Below are 19,027 nucleotides of genomic sequence, written 5' to 3'. Positions count from 1 at the left end.
AAATTATAAGATTTAAGAAATTCTACAAAGTTCTTAAATGCAAAGCCCATGAAAAGTGGTTTCTAATTCTACTGTCAAAACAGTAACCAAAACATTACTCTAATATCAGCTGAGTGTAGTCTCCCAAAACCTTCCTACTTCCTTCTTATGCATTTCCTATTATTTCTATGCATTCAAAAACAACTCTTTCAAACAGAGGATACATTTTTGTTTCCTGGTCATAAGTATATCACTGCATTTCTTGTTTTTTTTTTTTTTTGAGATGGAGTTTCGCTCTTGTCACCCAGGCTGGAGTGCAATGGCGCGATCTCGGCTCACTGCAACCTCTGCCTCCCGGGTTCAACCGATTCTCCTGTCTCAGCCCCCTGAGTAGCTGGGATTATAGGCACTCGCCACCATGCCTGGCTAATTTTTTGTATTTTTAGTAGAGATGAGGTTTCACCATGTTGGGCAGGCTAGTCTCAAACTCCTGACCTCAGGTGATCCGCCCACCTCAGCCTGCCAAAGTGCTGGGTGGGATTACAGGCTTGAACCACCACGCCCCGCCAATCACTGCATTTCCAAGAGTAGTGGTGGCCTAAGAAAGCCTATTTGGGCATGATAAACTGGAAATCACTTAATATATATTCCAGTAACCTTCTTTCTTAGGGTCCTATTCATACTAATAATAGGTACCATTATGAAACATCCTCAATATTTTGAGAATTATACTACACATTTCATCTTGATCAAAAAGTATTCTTAAGATAAAGTCAAAAACTCAGAGAAGATAAGTAACCTACGAAAGTTTTCCATAACTGGTAGAATAAGATAGAGGCAACTCAAACCCAGTTGGTACAACTCTAAAGCCTGTATGTTATCTTCCATCACATGTCACTGTCTTTTCCATAGTACAAACATGAATAATGGCAATGAACAGTAAACTCCAAATAAAAGGCACACACTGGCTGACACGCACTAATACTGGCTCTGAGGGTTTCTCAGAGCAACAAAGTTCTCCTAGCCTTTGGCCATCTGTGAACTGAAAAAAAAAAAATGTTGTCTACATGATTTTTTTGATAGCCCAGCAGCAAGTCTGGCATGTTTATACCAGCAAAACATCCTTGTAATCAAACTACCACTAAGAATAAAATGCATTTTAAAATTAGTAAAAGGCTATAAATATACTAATTTGGAATTTAACCAAAATTAAGTTTGCTTTCTAAGTTATCTGGTAAAAATTTTCATAAGCATTAGACATATCAAACTTAAAAACACACACACACAATTACATAAAACAACATTCAAAAGAATTCAGTAACAACTATGTATTTAGTAACCCTATAAACACAACTATGAATCAGTTAAATTTTTTTAACATGCATTTTAATTAGTAAGCCCCCTTTTTTCTTTTACCTGTACTGTTTTTAACTGTTGGGTCTGTAACACAGAGGGCTGAGTTGTAGTATTAATCAGTTGACTTCCTGGGGTCAATGCTGAGACACCAATGACAGGTTTCACCTCTGGCCTCCCTCCAATGGTAACTACTTTAATTTGCTGCGGTGGTAACTTAGCATCTCCTGACTGGGCCTGAGTTGTAACTTTCTGAGCCTGGGGTAGTTGGCTATGGGGTAGTGCTAAAACAATTGGTGAACCAGACTTGCCCAAAGTTGTTAAAATTAACTTCTGTCCATCTGGTTTAAGGGTCTGATTGCCAAGTTTAAGATCAGATGTCTGTGATACTTTGTTTAAAATAATCTGATTGGCTGATATAGTCACAGGAGTCTGAGCACCAAGTTTTTGAAGGCCACTTGGAAAAGCTGGTTTCACTGTGGTATTAGAATCTGCTTTAGTAATTGTGGTATTCACTGCAACTTGGTTAGTGTGGTTACTGTACACTGTGATTGGTTCCGTGGAAATGGGCGTGGCTGTAGAGTCACCAGTAGAATTTATGTTGACAATTTCTTCCAGTTCTGTCTCCATGGGAATTGGGGATGAAACAATAACAGCCTCAATACTATCATCATCCACTAAAGTTATACCAGTGTCCATTATTTCCTCTGGAAGCAAACTATTCACCTCAGCTGGCACCACCTCCATGATCGTTCTCCCGCTAGAAAGTTGATCAGGCACTGTAATAAAAGTTGAAAAATGAACAAGTTACTAGGTTTCAAAAGATGTAAGAAAAAAATTCAAAAAAATGCAAACGGCAAAATGACAATTTTTAAATTGATATATAATTGAATGAAGAATATTCCTGAAGCTTATCTGGGTTAAATCATGTTAACACATCCTCAACCTGCAAGAATCTATAATATAAGTCATATGGGAACACAAAACTAGAAGCAAACATTCTTACTCTCGTCTCAATCCACAAGTATCTTGCACTCAGGCAACACTAAGTCACATAATCACATGAAACTCCTTTCCAACGCCCTCTAATAAAATTTGTAATCTTTGATGTATCTGATCTTATTTCTACCCAGATTTTTTTCCTCTCATTGACAGACTTGAAAACTGCTGATTCACACAAGGAAATAAAGATTTAAATATTAACATATTGTAAAATACATTCAAATCTCCAATGAGCTAGGTCCTAATATGAGTGTACTATCCCATTTTAAAAATCCATTAAATACCCAAATTAAAGTTAAAGGAGTTTCTAGAGTAATACATCTCAGCAATTGCAGATCAAATAGCATTTGTGGTACAACTTTGACCAACTAGCTTTATACCAGGGAAATTTTTATTTGGAAAGAAGATTCTCAAACCCTCCTTGGCCATTTACTTACTTACTTACTTAATTAATTAATTATTGAGACGGAGTCTCACTCTGTTGCCAAGGCTGAAGTGCAGTGGCACAATCTCAGCTCACTGCAACCTCCGCTTCCTGGGTTCAAGCAATTCTCCTGCCTCAGCCTCCTGAGTAGCTGGAATTACAGGCGCCTGCCACCATGCCGGGCTAATTTTTGTACTTTTAGTAGAGACAGGGTTTTGCCATGTTGGCCAGGCTGGTCTCGAACTCCTAACCTCGGGTGATCCACCTGCCTCGGCCTCCCAAAGTACTGGGATTACAGGCGTGAGCCACCGTGCCTGGCCATCCTCAGCCATTTAAAGTGTCAAAAAGAACCATTTAAGAGATGTACAGCCAATCCCCATGAAGAAAAAAAGTAATAATCATAAAGCAGATTATGAAAAACTTTGAGCTGTGGTACTTTTAGCCAAAGGTCTGTAGAACTTCCAATAAAGGAATCAATTTTATTATCTTCATGTATAAAAGACAGCACATCATGTTTATGACAGACTAAATAGCAGTGAGTTATTTGCCCAGAGAACATCAAAGATCCATAGGAACCAAATCAGCAACTTTCTTCTCTTCCTTTTCGTTTTTGAGACAGAGTCTCGCTCTTGTTACCCAGGCTGGAGTGCAGTGGCGCAATCTCGGCTCACCGCAACCTCCACCTCCCAGGTTCAAGCGATTCTCCTGCCTCAGCCTCCCAAGTAGCTGGGATTACAGGCATGTGCCACCACGCCCAGCTACTTTTTTGTATTTTTAGTAGAGACGAGGTTTCTCCATGTTGGTCAGGCTGGTCTCAAACTCCTAACCTCAGGTGATCTGCCCACGCTGGCCTCCCAAAGTGCTGGGATTATAGGTGTGAGCCACCATGCCCGGCCCCCTTTTTTTAAATATAAAAATACACCACCCCGGCTGGGCATTCTGGCAGATCACGAGGTAGGCAGATCACAAGGTCAAGAGATGGAGACGATCCTGGCCAACATGGTGAAACCCCGTCTCAACTAAAAATACAAAAATTAGCTGGGCATGGTGGCATGCACCTATAGTCCCAGCTACTCAGGAGGCTGAGGCAGAAGAATCACTTGAACCTGGGAGGCAGAGGTTGCAATGAGCCGAGATCGTGCCACTGCACTTGAGCCGGGCGACAGAGCGAGACCCCATCTCAAAAAAAAAAAAAAAAAAAAATACAACACCCATCCAAAATTAACACACAAGTAGCAAATTACAACTATTAGCATTGGCAAATACTACTACCACCAAAATAAACCATCATTATTGAGTGCTTACAATACAACACTGATGACGTAATTTAATTTATCCTCACAACAACTCAGAAATGGGAATCATCATTATCCCTGTTTTATAGATGAGGCCATTTAGAAAGGTTAATTTGCCTAAGGTCACATAGCTAGTAAATGGTAGAGCCAGGACTCCAGCTCAGGTTTTTAATATGCCACAGTTAATTATCTTGGCTGGGCACACTGGCTCTTACCTGTAATCCCAGCACTTTGGGAGGCCGAGGTGGGCAGATCACCTGAGGTCAGGTGTTCGAGACCAGCCTGGCCAACATGGCAAAACCCCATCTCTACTAAAAATACAAAAATTAGCTAGGCATGGTGGTGGGTGCTTGTAATTCCAGCTACTCAGAAGGCTGAAGCACAATAATCGCTTGAAGCCGGGAGGCGGAGGTTGCAGTGAGCCAAGATCGTGCCACTGCACTCCAGCCTGGGCAACAGAGTGAGACTTTGTCTCAAAAATTTTTTTAAAAAGATGCCACAGTTAATAATCTTAATCCCAAAATTATACTCCCTTAAATTTTGCCATTGGTGTTTTAAAACAGGGAAAAAATAAGTCTACTTTTCTAAGAAAAAAACAAAAAACAAAAAACAAACAGGATACATGTGCAGAACATGCAGGTTTGTTACACAGGTATACGTGTGCCATGGTGGTTTGCTACACCTGTTGACCCCACCTCTAAGTTCCCTCCCCTTGACCCCAGCCCCCCACCAGAACATAATGTGTGTTGTTCCCCTCTCTGTGTCCATGTGTTCTCAATTCTTCAACTCCCACTTATGAGTGAGAACATGCAGTGTTTGGTTTTCTGTTCCTGTGTTAGTTTGCTGAGAATGATGGCTTCCAGTTTCATCCATGTCTCTGCAGAGGACATGATCTCATTCCTTTTTATGGCTGCATAGTATTCCATGGTGTATAAGTGCCAAATTTTATTTATCCAGTCTATCACTGATGGGCATTTGGGTTGGTTACATGTCTTTGCTATTGTAAATAGTGCTGCAATAAACATATGTGTGCATGTGTCTTTATAGTAGAATGATTTATATTCCTTTGGGTACATACCCAGTAATGGGACTGATGGGCCAAATGGTATTTCTGGTTCTATATCCTTGAGGAATCACCATACTGTCTTCCACCGTGGTTGAACTAATTCACATTGTCATGAACAATGTAAAAGCATTCCTATTTCTCCACAGCCTTACCAGCATCTATTGTTTCCTGACTTTTTAATAATCGCCACTCTGACTGGCATGAGATGGTATCTCATTGTGATTTTCATTTACATTTCTCTGATGATCAATGATGTTGAGCTTTTTTTCATGTTTTTTTGGCCACATAAATGTTTCTTTTGAGAAGTGGGTCTGTTCTATCACTAAAGATTATTTGTCTTTTTGCTCATTCCAGAACTTCATTTAAGTTGAATAATATATTATGTACTTATGACATAAAGCAATCATATGGTATGAGTTTTTTCTCTCAGCATGCTTTTGAGATTTATCTTTATCGTTTTACTTATTAGTAGTTCTATTCCTTTTTACTGCTGAGTAATATTCCATTGTACAAATTGACCACAATTTATGTATACACATTCATCTGTTAATGGACATTTGGACTGTTTCCAGTTTGGAACTATGATGAATAATTCTGCTATAAACTGCTATAAATATTTAGGTTCAAGTTTTTTCAGAAAATACGTTTTTCATTTCTTTTGAGTAAATATCTAGAAGGAGATCTGGCAATTCCTTCTAGGTGAATCACATGGTAAGTTTATTTTTAATTTTGCATGAAACTGCTAAACTATTTCCCAACTTAGCTGTACCATTTTATATACCCTCCAGCAATGTATGAGAGTTCCAGCTGCTCCACAGCCTCACCAACAATTGGTATTGTCAGTCTTCTGTTGGTCTTTTCAACTCCAGCCATTCTAGCCTATGTGAAGTGATATCTCATTGTGTTTTTAATTTGCAATTCCCAGATGATTAATGACTCTAGCCTCTTTTCATGTGCATATTGTCTGTCTGTATATCTTCCTTTGACAAGTTCCTGTTAAATTTTTTTTTCTTTTAAAAATACTGGGTTTGGCCGGGCGCGGTGTCTTATGCCTGTAATCCCAGCACTTTGGGAGGCCGAAGCAGGCAGACCATAAGGTCAGGAGATCGAGACCATCCTGTCTAACATGGTGAAACCCCATCTCTATTAAAAATACAAAAAATTAGCCAGGCGCAGTGGTGGGTGCCTGTAGTCCCAGCTACTCAGGAGGCCGAGGCAGGAAAATGGCGTGAACCCGGGAGGCGGAGCTTGCAGTGAGCCAAGATCACGTCACTGCACTCCAGCCTGGGCAACAGAGCCAGACTCTGTCTCAAGAAAAAAAAAAAAATACCAGGTTTACAGTCTTATTGAATTGGATGAATTCATTACGTATACTGTGAAGTTATCAGTCACTTATAACATCTTAAAGGACTCACTAGGGTTTTGGGACACCAAAGTACTAGCACTTCTTTATGTCGCTCTTCCTGATCAAAGAATCCCCTCTGGCACTTATGGGAATTCACAGCACAAGAATGTAAAAGTATCAACATCAAATATACATCAGCAATGACAATCACAACAACAATATACAACAAAGGGCTCCACTCACAATGTCACACTAGCTTTCTTCCCCAAACCCCGAGAGTTGAATCTGGATACTACCCCCAACGAATGATGATTTAGTTCCTATATCCAACAGAACCATAAAAGTTTGACTCCTTCCTCTCCCTGAAGTTCTTCCAGCATATTTATACATATGGGTATGGCCTTTGGTCCCCATAAGGACACACAGACATCAGCCCAACCCCTATTAATCTTTCTCTTTAAAGCACCTGAAATTAAAGAGTAGGAGGAGGGAGAGGTCAGGCCACAGAGGGAGACTGTGGCTTTAGAGCAGTAAGCAAAGCTTGCATTTACTTTCATTTTCAAGCATTAACCCCTGCAGCTCAACCAAACTTCTAAGGTTTTGAATCCACCTAAAGCTCTATATCCTTATTGTGGACACCATATGTTCTGCTTTGAGGGCTCCTTAACTCAGCAGCTATAGCCACATTGCCTTTCAGCAGAGCAGGGGCCATGAAGTTGAGTGTACAACAACCAAAGCACCACTCAGGTGGTATGTTTCAATCCTACCTCTCAACTAAGCCTCTAAATTATTCATTAACAGGTAGAACAGTGGAGGACTTTCATTCTCCCCATCCCCACTGCCCTTGCCCACCACCTGGGTGAGACCATTCACTAACAGATGCCAGAGAGAATTTTCATATCTCCTAACCTAGCCCAAGAGGCCCTCATCCTTCCTCCTTCAGAATGCCATGCCTGTCAGCATCCCATCCTCATGGCCAAAACTATCAAGAACTGTGAGGGTCTGAGACTTTCAACTCTCTTTGAAAGCTAACAAAGTAGCCTAGTAACCTTCCATGGATACCGGCAGAAGACACAGTAGTCATGTGTCAGAGACAAAAGGACTTTTGACCCACAGTACAGCAAGGAACATGAGCATTATGTGTGTATCAGTTCCCCCATATCCCCCAAGTCCCGCAGGGAAGACACAGGGGGGTCCAGGTAGATGCCACATATGCAGTAGGTTTGTATCATAACTTAGGAACCCTGAGCTTAGGGAACACAAATCTTTTTTTTTTTCTGAGACAGAGTCTCACTCGGTCGCCCAGGTTGGAGTGCAGTGGCGCGATCTCGGCTCATTGCAAGCTCCGCCTCCCAGGTTCATGCCATTCTCCTGCCTCAGCCTCCTGAGTAGCTGGGACTACGGGCGCCCGCCACCACGCCCGACTAATTTTTTGTATTTTTAGTAGAGACAGGGTTTCACCATGTTAGCCAGGATGGTCTCGATCTCCTGACCTCGTGATCCGCCCGCCTCGGCCTCCCAAAGTGCTAGGATTACAGGCGTGAGCCACCGCGCCCAGCCAGGGAACCCAAATCTTTTATAACGGGCCAAAGCAAACCTGCTCTTTGCCCAGAGGGAGATATTATCTTTATTATACTGGACAATAAGCAAATCTGCCCTTTGCTACAGAGGGAGATGCTGTATCATCCCAGGCTGTTTGCTATACAGATATCCTTGAAAAGAGCATTTAAAACAAAAGGGCTGCCACTGCCTCACTGGTAAGAGGTACAGAAATGCAAGGACCCATGGAGAAGTCAGGTGCAATGGCGTGCACCTGTAGTCCCAGCTATTCAGGAGGATGAGATGGGAGGATCGCTTGAGGCCAGAAGTTCAAGGCTGCAGTGCACCACTGTACTCCAGCCTGGGCAACACAGTGACAGCCTGTCTCTTAAGAAAAAAAAAAAAAAAAGACCCATGGAAAATTGTCTCCCAAATAACTATATCTTATTTATGTTAGCAATGTTGTGCACTTTAAGTATATAGGTCTTATACATATTTTGTTAAATTTATCCTTAAGTATTTCATGTTTTTTGATGCTGTTATAAATGGCACTTTTTTCCATTTTCCAATTGTTTATGAGTATGTTTATGAGTATGTACAAAAAAAACTGATTTTTGTATATTGTCCACGTATCCTACAACCTAGCTAAACTCACTTATTAATTCTGATAGCTTTTCAGTATAGATGACTTAAGATTTTCTATAAATACAGTCCATGTTGTCTGTAACATCTGTATTTCCTCCTTTCCAATCTGCATGTTTTATATTTCTTTTCCCTTACTACACTTGCTAGGACCTCCAGGAAAATGTTGACTAAAAGTGGTGACAGCAGACATACTTGCCCTGTTCCTAATCTTATCTGTTAGTTATAGGTTTCCATAGATTTTCTTTACCAGGTTGAGAAAGTTTAGTCTTTCCCAATTTGATGAGGTTTTTTAAAAAATCATAAAAGGATGTTTAATTCTATCATATGCTTTTTCTGCAACTAGTGAGAAAATCGTATGGCTTTTCTTTTTTTAATCTGTGAATTATATTAATATTTGATTAAATTAATTTTGCATTCCTGATATGAACCCCACTTGATCATGTCTTATAATTTGTATATATTGCTAAATTATATTTTGCTAATATTTTGTTAAACATTTTTGTTATGTTAATGAGGGATATTGATCTGTAGTTTTCTTTTCATTTTATAGTGTCTGCCTGGAGATAATGCTAGCCTAATAAAATGAATTGGAGTGTATTCTTATTTTTCAGGAAAAGTTTGCACAGAATCGTCTCTATTTCCTCCTTAAATATTTGCTAAAATTCACCAGTAAAGCCATCTAGATATAAAGCTTCCTTGTGGGAAGGTTTTTAACTATAAATTCATTTCCTTTAGCAGATGTAGGGCTATTCAGATTATCTTTCTTCCCGAGTAACCTGGGATATTTGATAGTTTGTGTCTTTGAAGGAATTTGTCTATTTCCTCTAAGCTGCCAAATGTAGTAGCACAAAGTTACATGTAATATTCTTTTAATATCTGCAGGATCTGTAGAAATGTCCTCTCTTCATTCCTCGTAGTGGTAAACTGTCTTCTCTCCTTTTATTCTTGATTAGCTAGAGATTATCCATTTTATTGACCTTTACAAAGAACCATTTTTGGACCGGGCATGGTGGCTCACACCTGTAATCTCAGAACTTTGAGAGGTCAAGATGGCTCACTTGTGGCCACGGGTTTGAGACCAGTCTGGACAACATATCAAGACCCCATCTCAACAAAATAAAGATAAAAATTAGCTGGGTGTGGTAGGGCCTGCTTGTAGTCCTAGCTCACACTCCCTTGACTTGGAGGCTGTAGCAAGCAAACCACGACACAGTGGCGTGAACACGACTCACTGAAGCGTTGAATTCCCAGGCTCAAGCAATCCTCCTGCCTCAGCCCCGCAAGTAGCTGGGACTAGAGGCATGCACCACGATGCCTGGCTTTTGTTTTGTAAAAATGAGGTGTCCCCAGCCGGGCGTGGTGGCTCACGCCTGTAATCCCAGCACTTTGGGAGGCCAAGGCGGGTGGATCACGAGGTCAGGAGATTGAGACCATCCTGGTTAACACGGTGAAACCCCGTCTCTACTAAAAATACAAAAAATTAGCCGGGCATGGTAGCAGGTGCCTGTAGTCCCAGCTACTCGGGAGGCTGAGGCAGGAGAATGGCGTGAACCCAGGAGGCGGAGCTTGCAGTGAGCTGAGATCACGCCACTGCACTCCAGCCTGGGTGACAAAGCGAGACTCTGTCTCAGAAAAAAAAAAAAAAAGAAGAAATGAGGTTTTACCACGTTGCCTAGGCTGGTCTCAAACTCCTGAGCTCAAGTGATCTGCCCAGCTTGGCCTCTCAGCATGCACCACTGTGCCTGGCCCATTTTTTATTTAAATTAACTATTATCTTTACCTCTTTGCTTCTGTTTGATTTGTTCTTTTCTAGAATCTTTTTTTTTTTTTTGAGATGGAGTTACACTCTTGTTGCCCAGGCTGAAGTGCAATGGTGCAATCTTGGCTCACCGCAACCTCCGCCACCTGGGTTCAAGCGATTCTCCTGCCTCAGCCTCCCAAGTAGCTGGGATTATAGGCATGCGCCACCACCCCTGGCTAATTTTTTGTATTTTTAGTAGAGACAGGGTTTCTCCATGTTGGTCAAGCTGGTCTCAAACTCCAGACCTCAGGTGATCCGCCTGCCTCGGCCTCCCAAAGTGCTGGGATCACAGCGGTGAGCCACCGCGCCCGGCTAGAATCTTAAGATGGAAACACAGATCAGGGTTCACCAAAATACTAAATGATGCCCATGGTCTTTATATATTGCTTCCTACCTAAAAATGGTTTTTTGTTTGTTTCTTTGTTTGTTTTTGAGACAGAGCCTCACTCTGTCACCCAGGCTGGAGTGCAGTGGTGTGATCTTGGCTCACTTCAACCTCTGCTTCCCGGGTTCAAGCAACTCTCCTGCCTCAGCCTCCCAAGTAGCTGGGATTAGAGGCGCATGCCACCATGCCGGCTACTTTTGTATTTTTAGCAGAGATGGGATTGCACCATGTTGGTCAGGTTGGTCTTGAACTTCCGATCTCAACTGATCCACCTGCCTCAGCATCCCAAAGTGCTGGGATTACAGGCATGAGCCACTGCGCCTGGCCTGATATTTACATTTTTAAATGGTTGGGGCAAGGGGGAATATGACAGACTTACATGACTTACAAAGCCTCCAATATTTGCTACCTGGAGCTTTATACAAAAAGTCTGTCAACTCCTGGTTTAAATGATTGATTGATTTTAAAACTTTCTTCTTTTTTACAGTAAGCCTTTAATATGAAAACTTTTCCCCAAAGCTCTTTAGATGTATTCCATTAATTTCAATACGTTTTTATTATCATTCACTTCAAATGTTTTCTAATATTGCTTGTGATTTTACCTGACACATGGATAATAAAGAAGTGTGCCATTTAATTCCCAAGCACTTGGAGATTTTCTAGCTATGCTATTATTATTGATTACTAATTTAATTATAGTATTGTCAGAGAACATAATACTCTAACATTCTCATCATTTGAAATTAAAGACTTATTTTTTGACTCAGTATACGGTCTCTCTTGGTGAATCCTCCTTGTGCATTTTAAAAGAATTTTTTTTTTTTGAGACAGAGTCTTGCCCTGTCACCCATGCTGGAGTGCAGTGGCGCAATCTGGGCTCACTGCAACCTCCACCTCCCCGGTTCAAGCAATTCCCCTGCCTCAGCCTCCCAAGTAGCTGGGATTACAGGTGCATGGCACCATGCCCAGTTAATTTTTTTGTATTTTTAGTAGAGACAGGGTTTCACCATGTTGGCCAGACTGGTCTCGAACTCCTGACCTTAGGCAATCCGCCCTCCTTGGCCTCCCGAAGTGCTGGGATTACAGGCATGAGCCACCTTGCCCAGCCAAGAACATTTTTTTAAATAGTTGCTGAGGGTAGTATTCTATTAATGTCAGTTAGCAAAAGCTGGTTGATAGAGTTATTCAGATCTTTGATATCCTTAATAAATTTTTAGGGTGTTAAAATCCCCAAATATGGTGGTGGATTTGTCTACGTCTCCCCTTCTGCACATTTTTGCTTCATATATTTTGAAGTTCTGTTGTCAGAAGAACATACATTTTTACCTGTCCTGTTAAAAGAGACTGAGAATTATAGGAGTGGGACTCTCCCTTTGAACTAGGAGCAAAGTCCAAACTTCTAACAAGAAAAGGTCTGGGCCAGGTTCAGTGGCTCACACCTGTAATCCCAACACTCTGGGAGGCCAAGGCAAGAGGACTGCTTAAGTCCAGGAGTTGGAGACCAGCCTGGGCACAACATGGTAAGACCTTCTTCTCTATAAAAAAATAATTTTTACAAATTAGCCAGGCGTGGTGGGGCATGTCTAAAGTCCTAGCTACTCGGGAGGCTGAGACAGGAGGAAAGTGTAATCTCAGAAGTTTGAAGTGAGGTATGATAGTGCCACTGCACTCTGGCCTGGGTGACTGGGTAAGATCCTGTCTCTGGGGGGAAAAAAATTAATTTAATTTAATTTTAATTTATTTTTAATTTAAATTTAATTTTTTTTCAAAAGGTCTGATTGGTTTGGCCAGAGTCTATGTAATAGACAGAGACTATTCCAGAGCCAGGACAGCTCATAAACCACAGAACAGAATATAGATGACTGTCTTATGATTACACATCCTTATCTCTTTTTTTTTTTTTTTTTTTTTTTTTTGGGACGGAGTCTCGCTCTGTCACCCAGGCTGGAGTGTAGTGGCACAATCTCAGTACACTGCAACCTCTGCCTCCAGGGTTCAAGCAATTCTCCTGCCTCTGCCTCCCAAGTAGCTGGGACTACAGGTGCATGCCACCACACCTGGCTAATTTTTTGTATTTTTAGTAAATACAGGGTTTTACCATGTTAGCCAGGCTGGTCTACATGTCCTGACCTCGTGATCCACCCACCCGCTTCGGTCTCCCAAAGTGCTGGGATTACAGGCGTCAGCCTCTACTCCTGGCCTCCCTGTTTGTTTCAATCAGGGTCACATGCAGGGCATGGTGGCCTATGCTAAAAGAAAGTTTCAGGACCAGGCACGGTGGCTCACGCCTGTAATCCCAGCACTTTGGGAGGCCAAGGTGGGTGGATCACCTGAGGTCAGGAGTTCAAGACCAGCCTGAGCAACATGGAGAAACCCCGTCTCTACTAAAAATACAAAATTAGCTGGGCGTGCTGGCTCATGCCTGTAATCCCAGCTACTCGGGAGGCTGAGGCAGGAGAATCGCTTGAACCCAGGAGGCAGAGGTTGCGGTGAGCCGAAATCATGAGCAAAACTCCATCTCAAAAAAAAAAAAAAGAAAGTAAGTTTCAGAAGGACTGGGCATGGCAGGAAAGGGTTTGTCCACACAGTTACATGATCCATCATGCTATTTTATCTCTTAGGAATGGAAGCCATGTACTAGCACATGCAACCTCATCGTCACTATGTTGAAGGCCACTCCAAGAAAAGAGAGGCTCTTCATAGGCTAAAAGAGTTGAGAAGCTTTAGTTCACCTCACCTGTAGAAGGCGTTACCTGTGAAGGTATGGTAGAGAAAGAATCCAGAACATACAATGCATTCCCCTATGCTTCCAATATTTATTTATTTATTTTTTGAGACAGAGTCTCACTCTGTCGCCCAGGCTGGAATGCAGTGGCATGATCTCAGCTCACTGCAACCTCTGCCTCCCGGGTTCAAGAGATTCTCCTGTCTCAGCCTCCCAAGTATCTGGGACTACGAGCATGTGCCACCATGCCTGGCTAATTTTTGTATTTTTAGTGGAGATGGGGTTTCACCATGTTGGCCAGGCTGGTCTCGAACTCTTGACCTCATGATCCACCCATCTCAGCCTCCCAAAGTGCTGGAATTACAGGCTTGAGCCACCACACCCAGCCTCTTCCAATATTTTTGGTTCATAAAATAAAAGTTCTAAAGGCAAAGTATGTTCTAGAAGCCAATAAAATGAGCTTTCTCCCAACACAGTTGAATGGTTAAATGGTTTAAGTCCGGTGAGAGTTAAACAGTCACCCATTTAGAAAAGTCTGATTTGTACATTTGTCTTAATGTATTAGGGGGAAAAAAAAAGTATCTAAAATAGGACCGCCATCCTCATCTCCACTGGCCCAGGTACTCTATCCCATTACCCTGGCATTTCCATCACAGCATCTATCACAATCAGAAGTACCTTGTTTATTTGTTTATACTTTTATTGTCCCTCCTCAACTTCTTTAGAATGCAAAGCCACACAAAGACAGGAACATATTTGTCTTCATCACTACTGAACCCCCATCCCCTGTGCCTATAACAGAGCTGGCAAATAATATTTACTGTGTATAAATCTGAACAATGAATAAAGTAATCATAGAGAAGGACTGTCACCTAAACTGTAGAATTATTTACATTGGACTTTGAAAATAACTTTTGTCAAGTTGAGTAGGATAGGTTTATATAATGCTCTGGGACTTCACAACACTTTAAATAAAATAAACCCATATCGTCATAAGGTACACTAACAAGCTGAGAAACTCCTTTCAAATAAGTTTTTAATACTCAAATTTACTTTTAACCAATATCCTCTGCAATTACATTCCATCTTTAAATCTACAAGGTTCTATTAGTTTCTAACTAGCTTATACTTTTTATCAGTCATTTAATTAATAAAATACTTCTTGCTTCCTAACTTTGAGGAGGGGATTATGGGAAATTAATCAAAGACCTTGCCCTCAAAGAGCCTAGAAATAAATAGATGACTAACATGATCACAGTTATATTTTGGGAGGATTAACCTCATCTGAGGATTTTGGAGGCAGGGAGACCAGTTGGAAGGCTATTGTAGTAATTAGTTCAAGATACAGATAAATGCTAGATATGATTTAGGATGGTGACAATAAAAAAGAAGTGAATTCAATACAAAATAAAAAATAATGTAATCCCAGCACTTTGGGAGGCCAAGGAGGGTGGATCACCTGAGGTCAGGAGTTTGAGACCAGCCTGGCCAACATGGTGAAACCCTGTCTCTGCAAAAATACAAAAAAATTAGCCGGGCATGGTGGTGCGCTCCTATAATCCCAGATACTTGAGAGGCTGAGGCAGGAGAATCACTTGAACTCAGGAGGCAGAGGTTGCAGTGAACCAAGATTGCGCCACTGCACTCCAGCCTGGGCAAGAAGAGTGAAACTCCATCTCAAAAAAAAAATATATATATATATATATATAATAATATATATATATACACACACGTATATATATACACGTATATATATACTAAATGACAAATACTCTGCTTTTACATTTTATACACTACTATTGCAGAAACACTGTTCTTTTCTAGTTACAGAAGGAGAAAAATCTAGGTGAACAGCTGTTTTCATTCTTGTACATAAAGTACTGACATACCACCACATTACAGATGAGCAAGTAATTTTTGAGATATTTAAAAATAAATAATCTGGGACAGGTGCAGTGGCTCATGCCTGTAATCCCAGCACTTTGGGAGGCTGAGGCGGACAGATCACGAGGTCAGGAGTTCAAGAACGGCCTGGTCAACATAGTGAAACCCCGTCTCTACTAAAACTACAAAAATTAGCCGGGCATGGTGCTACATGCCTGTAGTCCTGGCTACTCAGGAGGCTGAGGCAGAAGAATTGCTTGAACCCAGGAGGTGGAGGTTGCAGTAAGCCGAGATAGCAGCATTGCACTCCAACTCGGGCGACAGTGCGAGACTCCGTCACAGAAAGAAAAGAAAGAAAGAAAGGAAGGAAGGGAGGGAGGGAAAGAAAAGACAGAAAGAAAAGAGAGAAAGAGAAGAGAGAAAGAAGAGAAAGAAACAGAGAAAGAAAAAGAAAGAGAAAGAAAGAAAGAATCTGAGTGTTTAGTTGACCTTTGAACAGGGTCCACTTACACGCATTTTTTTTCCATAAATATATTAAATATTTTTTGGAAATTTGTGGCAATTTGAAAAAACTCACTGATGAACCATGTCACAACCTAGAAATATCAAAAAAATTTAAGAAAAAGTTTGATATGTCATGAATGTATGAAACATATGTAAACATTGTTTTATAATTTACTACCATAAAATATATAAATTATAAAAAGTTACAATGTATAAAAACTTATCCACACAAACAAATTATATCATTTGCAGTGGAGAGAAATGTAAACAAAGATGCACTATTAAATCAAAACCACAAAAAAGTAACTGTAGTACATACTATACTATTGTAATAATATTGTAGCCACCTCCTGTTGCTACTGCTGTGAGCTCAAGTGTTGCCACTAATTGTCTGTTTCCACATGAGCAGTTCCTCCTTCCAGTAAATTGTGTATTGCAGTAAAAGCTGATCTCCCATATTTTTCATTATGTTTAATGCAATACTGTAAAACTTGAATAACACTAGGAGACCCATATGAAGTGCCACTAGTGATGCTAGAAGTGCTCCCAAGAAGCAGAGAAAAGTATGACATTACAAGTAAAAGTTTAACAGCTTGATAAGTACTGTAGATTGAGGTCTACAGCTGCAGTTGCCCAACATTTCAAGATAAATGAATCCAGCGTAAAGACCATTATAAAAAAAGAAATTTGTTAAGCCATCACTGCAGTTACACCAGCAGATACGAAAACCTTGCACTTTTAGCAAAATATTTTTTTGTCTAATATTGAAAATGCAGCCTTTGGCCAGATGTGGCCAAAGTGCTGGGATGTGGCTCATGCCTATAATCCCAGCACTTTGGGAGGCTGAGGCAGGCAGATCACTTGAGGTCAGGAGTTTAAGACCAGCCTGGCCAATATGGTGAAACCCTGTCTCTACCAAAAAATACAAAAATTAGCTGTGCACGGTGGTACACGCCTGTGGTCCCAGCTACTTGGGAGGCAGAGGTGGGACAACAGCTTGAACCCGGGAGGCGGAGGCTACAGTGAGCTGAGATTGCACCACTGCACTCCAGCCTAGGTGACAGGGCGAGACTCTGTCTCAAAAAAAAAAAAAAAAAAAGTCAAGAAAACAGGAGAAGCAGCTTCCAGTGACCAGGAATTCCCAGGTGCCATTAAGAAAATCATTGAGGAGAATGGATATCTGCCCAAACAGGTTTTTTGTTTTGTTGTTTCTTGAGACAGGGTCTCACTCTGTCACCCAGACTGGAGTACAGTAGCATAATCAGAGCTCACTGCAGCCTCGACCTCCTGGGCTCAAGTGATCCTCACACCTTAGCCTCCTGAATAGCTGGGACCACAGGAGCATGCCACCACACCTGGCTAAATTTTAAAAATTTTTATAGAGATAGGGTCTCATTACGTTGCCCAGGCTGGTCTCGAACTCCTGGGCTCAAGTGATCCTCCTGCCTCAGCTCTCCAAAGTGCTGGGATTACAGGTATGAGCCACCATGCCCAGCCCAAACAGGCTTTCAATGCAGATGAAAGTGCCTTATTCTGGAAAAGAATGCCATAAAAGACATTTATTAGTGAGGCACAAAAGGGAGCACCAGAATTTTTAAGGCATGAAGGGATAGGCCAACTCTATTGTTTTGTGCAAATGTAGTTGGGTTTATGATCAGAACTGCCCTTATCTATAAAGCTGCTAAACCCTGAGCCTTGAAGGGAAAGGATAAACACCAGCTGCCACTCTTCCAAACGTATAACAAGAAGGCCTGGACAATGAGAACTCTTTTTCTGGATTGGGTCCATCAGTGTTTTGTCCTTGAAGACATGAAGTACCTTGACAGTAAGGAACTGCCTTTTAAAATTCCTTTGATATTGGACAATGCTCCCAGCCACTCAGAACCCCATGTTTTCAACACTGAAGGCATCAACATGGTCTACTTGCCCCCAAATACAGCATCTTTAATTTGGCCTTTAAAAGCCCTTTAAGGCTCATTATACATGGTACTCTATGGAATGAACATCAAGTCTATGGAAGAGAACCCCGTTGAGAGAACATCATGAAAATCAGAAAGGATTACACCACTGAAGATGCCATCATTGTTATAGACAAAGCCATGAAAGCCATCAAGCCCAAAGCAATAAATTCTTTTTTTTTTTTTTTTTTTTTTTTTGGAGATAGAGTCTCACTTTGTCCCCCAGGGTGAAGTGCAGTGGCGCAATCTTGATCTCGGCTCACTGCAACCTCTGCCTCCCAGGTTCAAGCAATTCTCCTGCCTCAGCCTCCCAAATAGCTGGGATCAAAGGCACGCGCCACCACGCCCAGCTAATTTTTGTATTTTTAGTAGAGATGGGGTTCTGCCATGTTGGCCAGGCTGGTCTCAAACTCCTAACCTCAGGTGATCTGCCCACCTTGGCCACCCAAAGTGCTGGGATTACAGGCATCAGCCACCAAGCCCAGCCCAAAAGCAATAAATTCTTACAGAGAAAACTGTGTCTAGACATTGTGCATGATTTCATAGGATTTATGACATAACCAATGAAGAAAATCATGAAATAAATTGTGGATATGACAAAAATGGTGGGAGGTGAAGGGTTTCAAGATATGCATCTTGGGTAAGGCACACTGGCTCATGACTGTAATCCCAACACTTTGGGAGGCCAAGGTGAGGGGATCACTTGAGCCCCGCAGTTTGAGAGTAACCTGGGCAACCTAGTGAGATCCCATCTCTACAAAAAATTTAAAAGTTAGCCAGGTGTGGTGGTGTGCACCTGTAGTCCCAGCTACTCAGGAGGCTCAGGTGGAAGGATCACTTGAGCCCAGGAGGTCAAGGATGCGGTGAGCTATGATCACACCACCGCACTCCAGCCTGAGCAGGAGTGAAATCCTGTCAAAAAGAAAAGAAAAAGAAGCCGGGCACAGTGGCTCACGCCTGTAATCCCAGCACCTTGGGAGGCCGAGGCAGGCGGATCACGAGGTCAGGAGATCAAGAGCATCCTGGCAAACATGGTGAAACCCCGTCTCTACTAAAAATACAAAAAAAATTAGCTGGGCGTGGTGGCGGGCGCCTGTTGTCCCAGCTACCAGGGAGGCTGAG

The 19,027-nt window shown here is 41.7% G+C and overlaps 1 protein-coding gene across 7 annotated transcripts in view; it reads right to left on the bottom strand.

Moving 5' to 3' along the window:
- LIN54 (lin-54 DREAM MuvB core complex component) overlaps positions 1-19,027 on the bottom strand; it is an 86,072-nt gene that overhangs the window by 55,956 nt on the left and 11,089 nt on the right. For 4 of the 7 annotated variants that reach the window (XM_034958552.4, XM_055111360.3, XM_003832253.5 and 1 more), the window contains exon 2: positions 1,396-2,111. In XM_034958552.4, coding sequence (XP_034814443.1) covers positions 1,396-2,079 — 684 coding nt within the window. In that variant the 5' untranslated portion in view covers positions 2,080-2,111. The remainder of the gene's footprint in view (positions 1-1,395; positions 2,112-19,027) is intronic. The other 3 variants (XM_034958554.4, XM_055111362.3, XM_003832254.6) reach the window with 1 other exon arrangement.

This window comes from Pan paniscus, chromosome 3, assembly GCF_029289425.2.
Source record: "Pan paniscus chromosome 3, NHGRI_mPanPan1-v2.0_pri, whole genome shotgun sequence".
Taxonomy (NCBI): Eukaryota; Metazoa; Chordata; class Mammalia; order Primates; family Hominidae; genus Pan; species Pan paniscus.
This window is presented reverse-complemented; position numbering and strand designations above follow the sequence as displayed.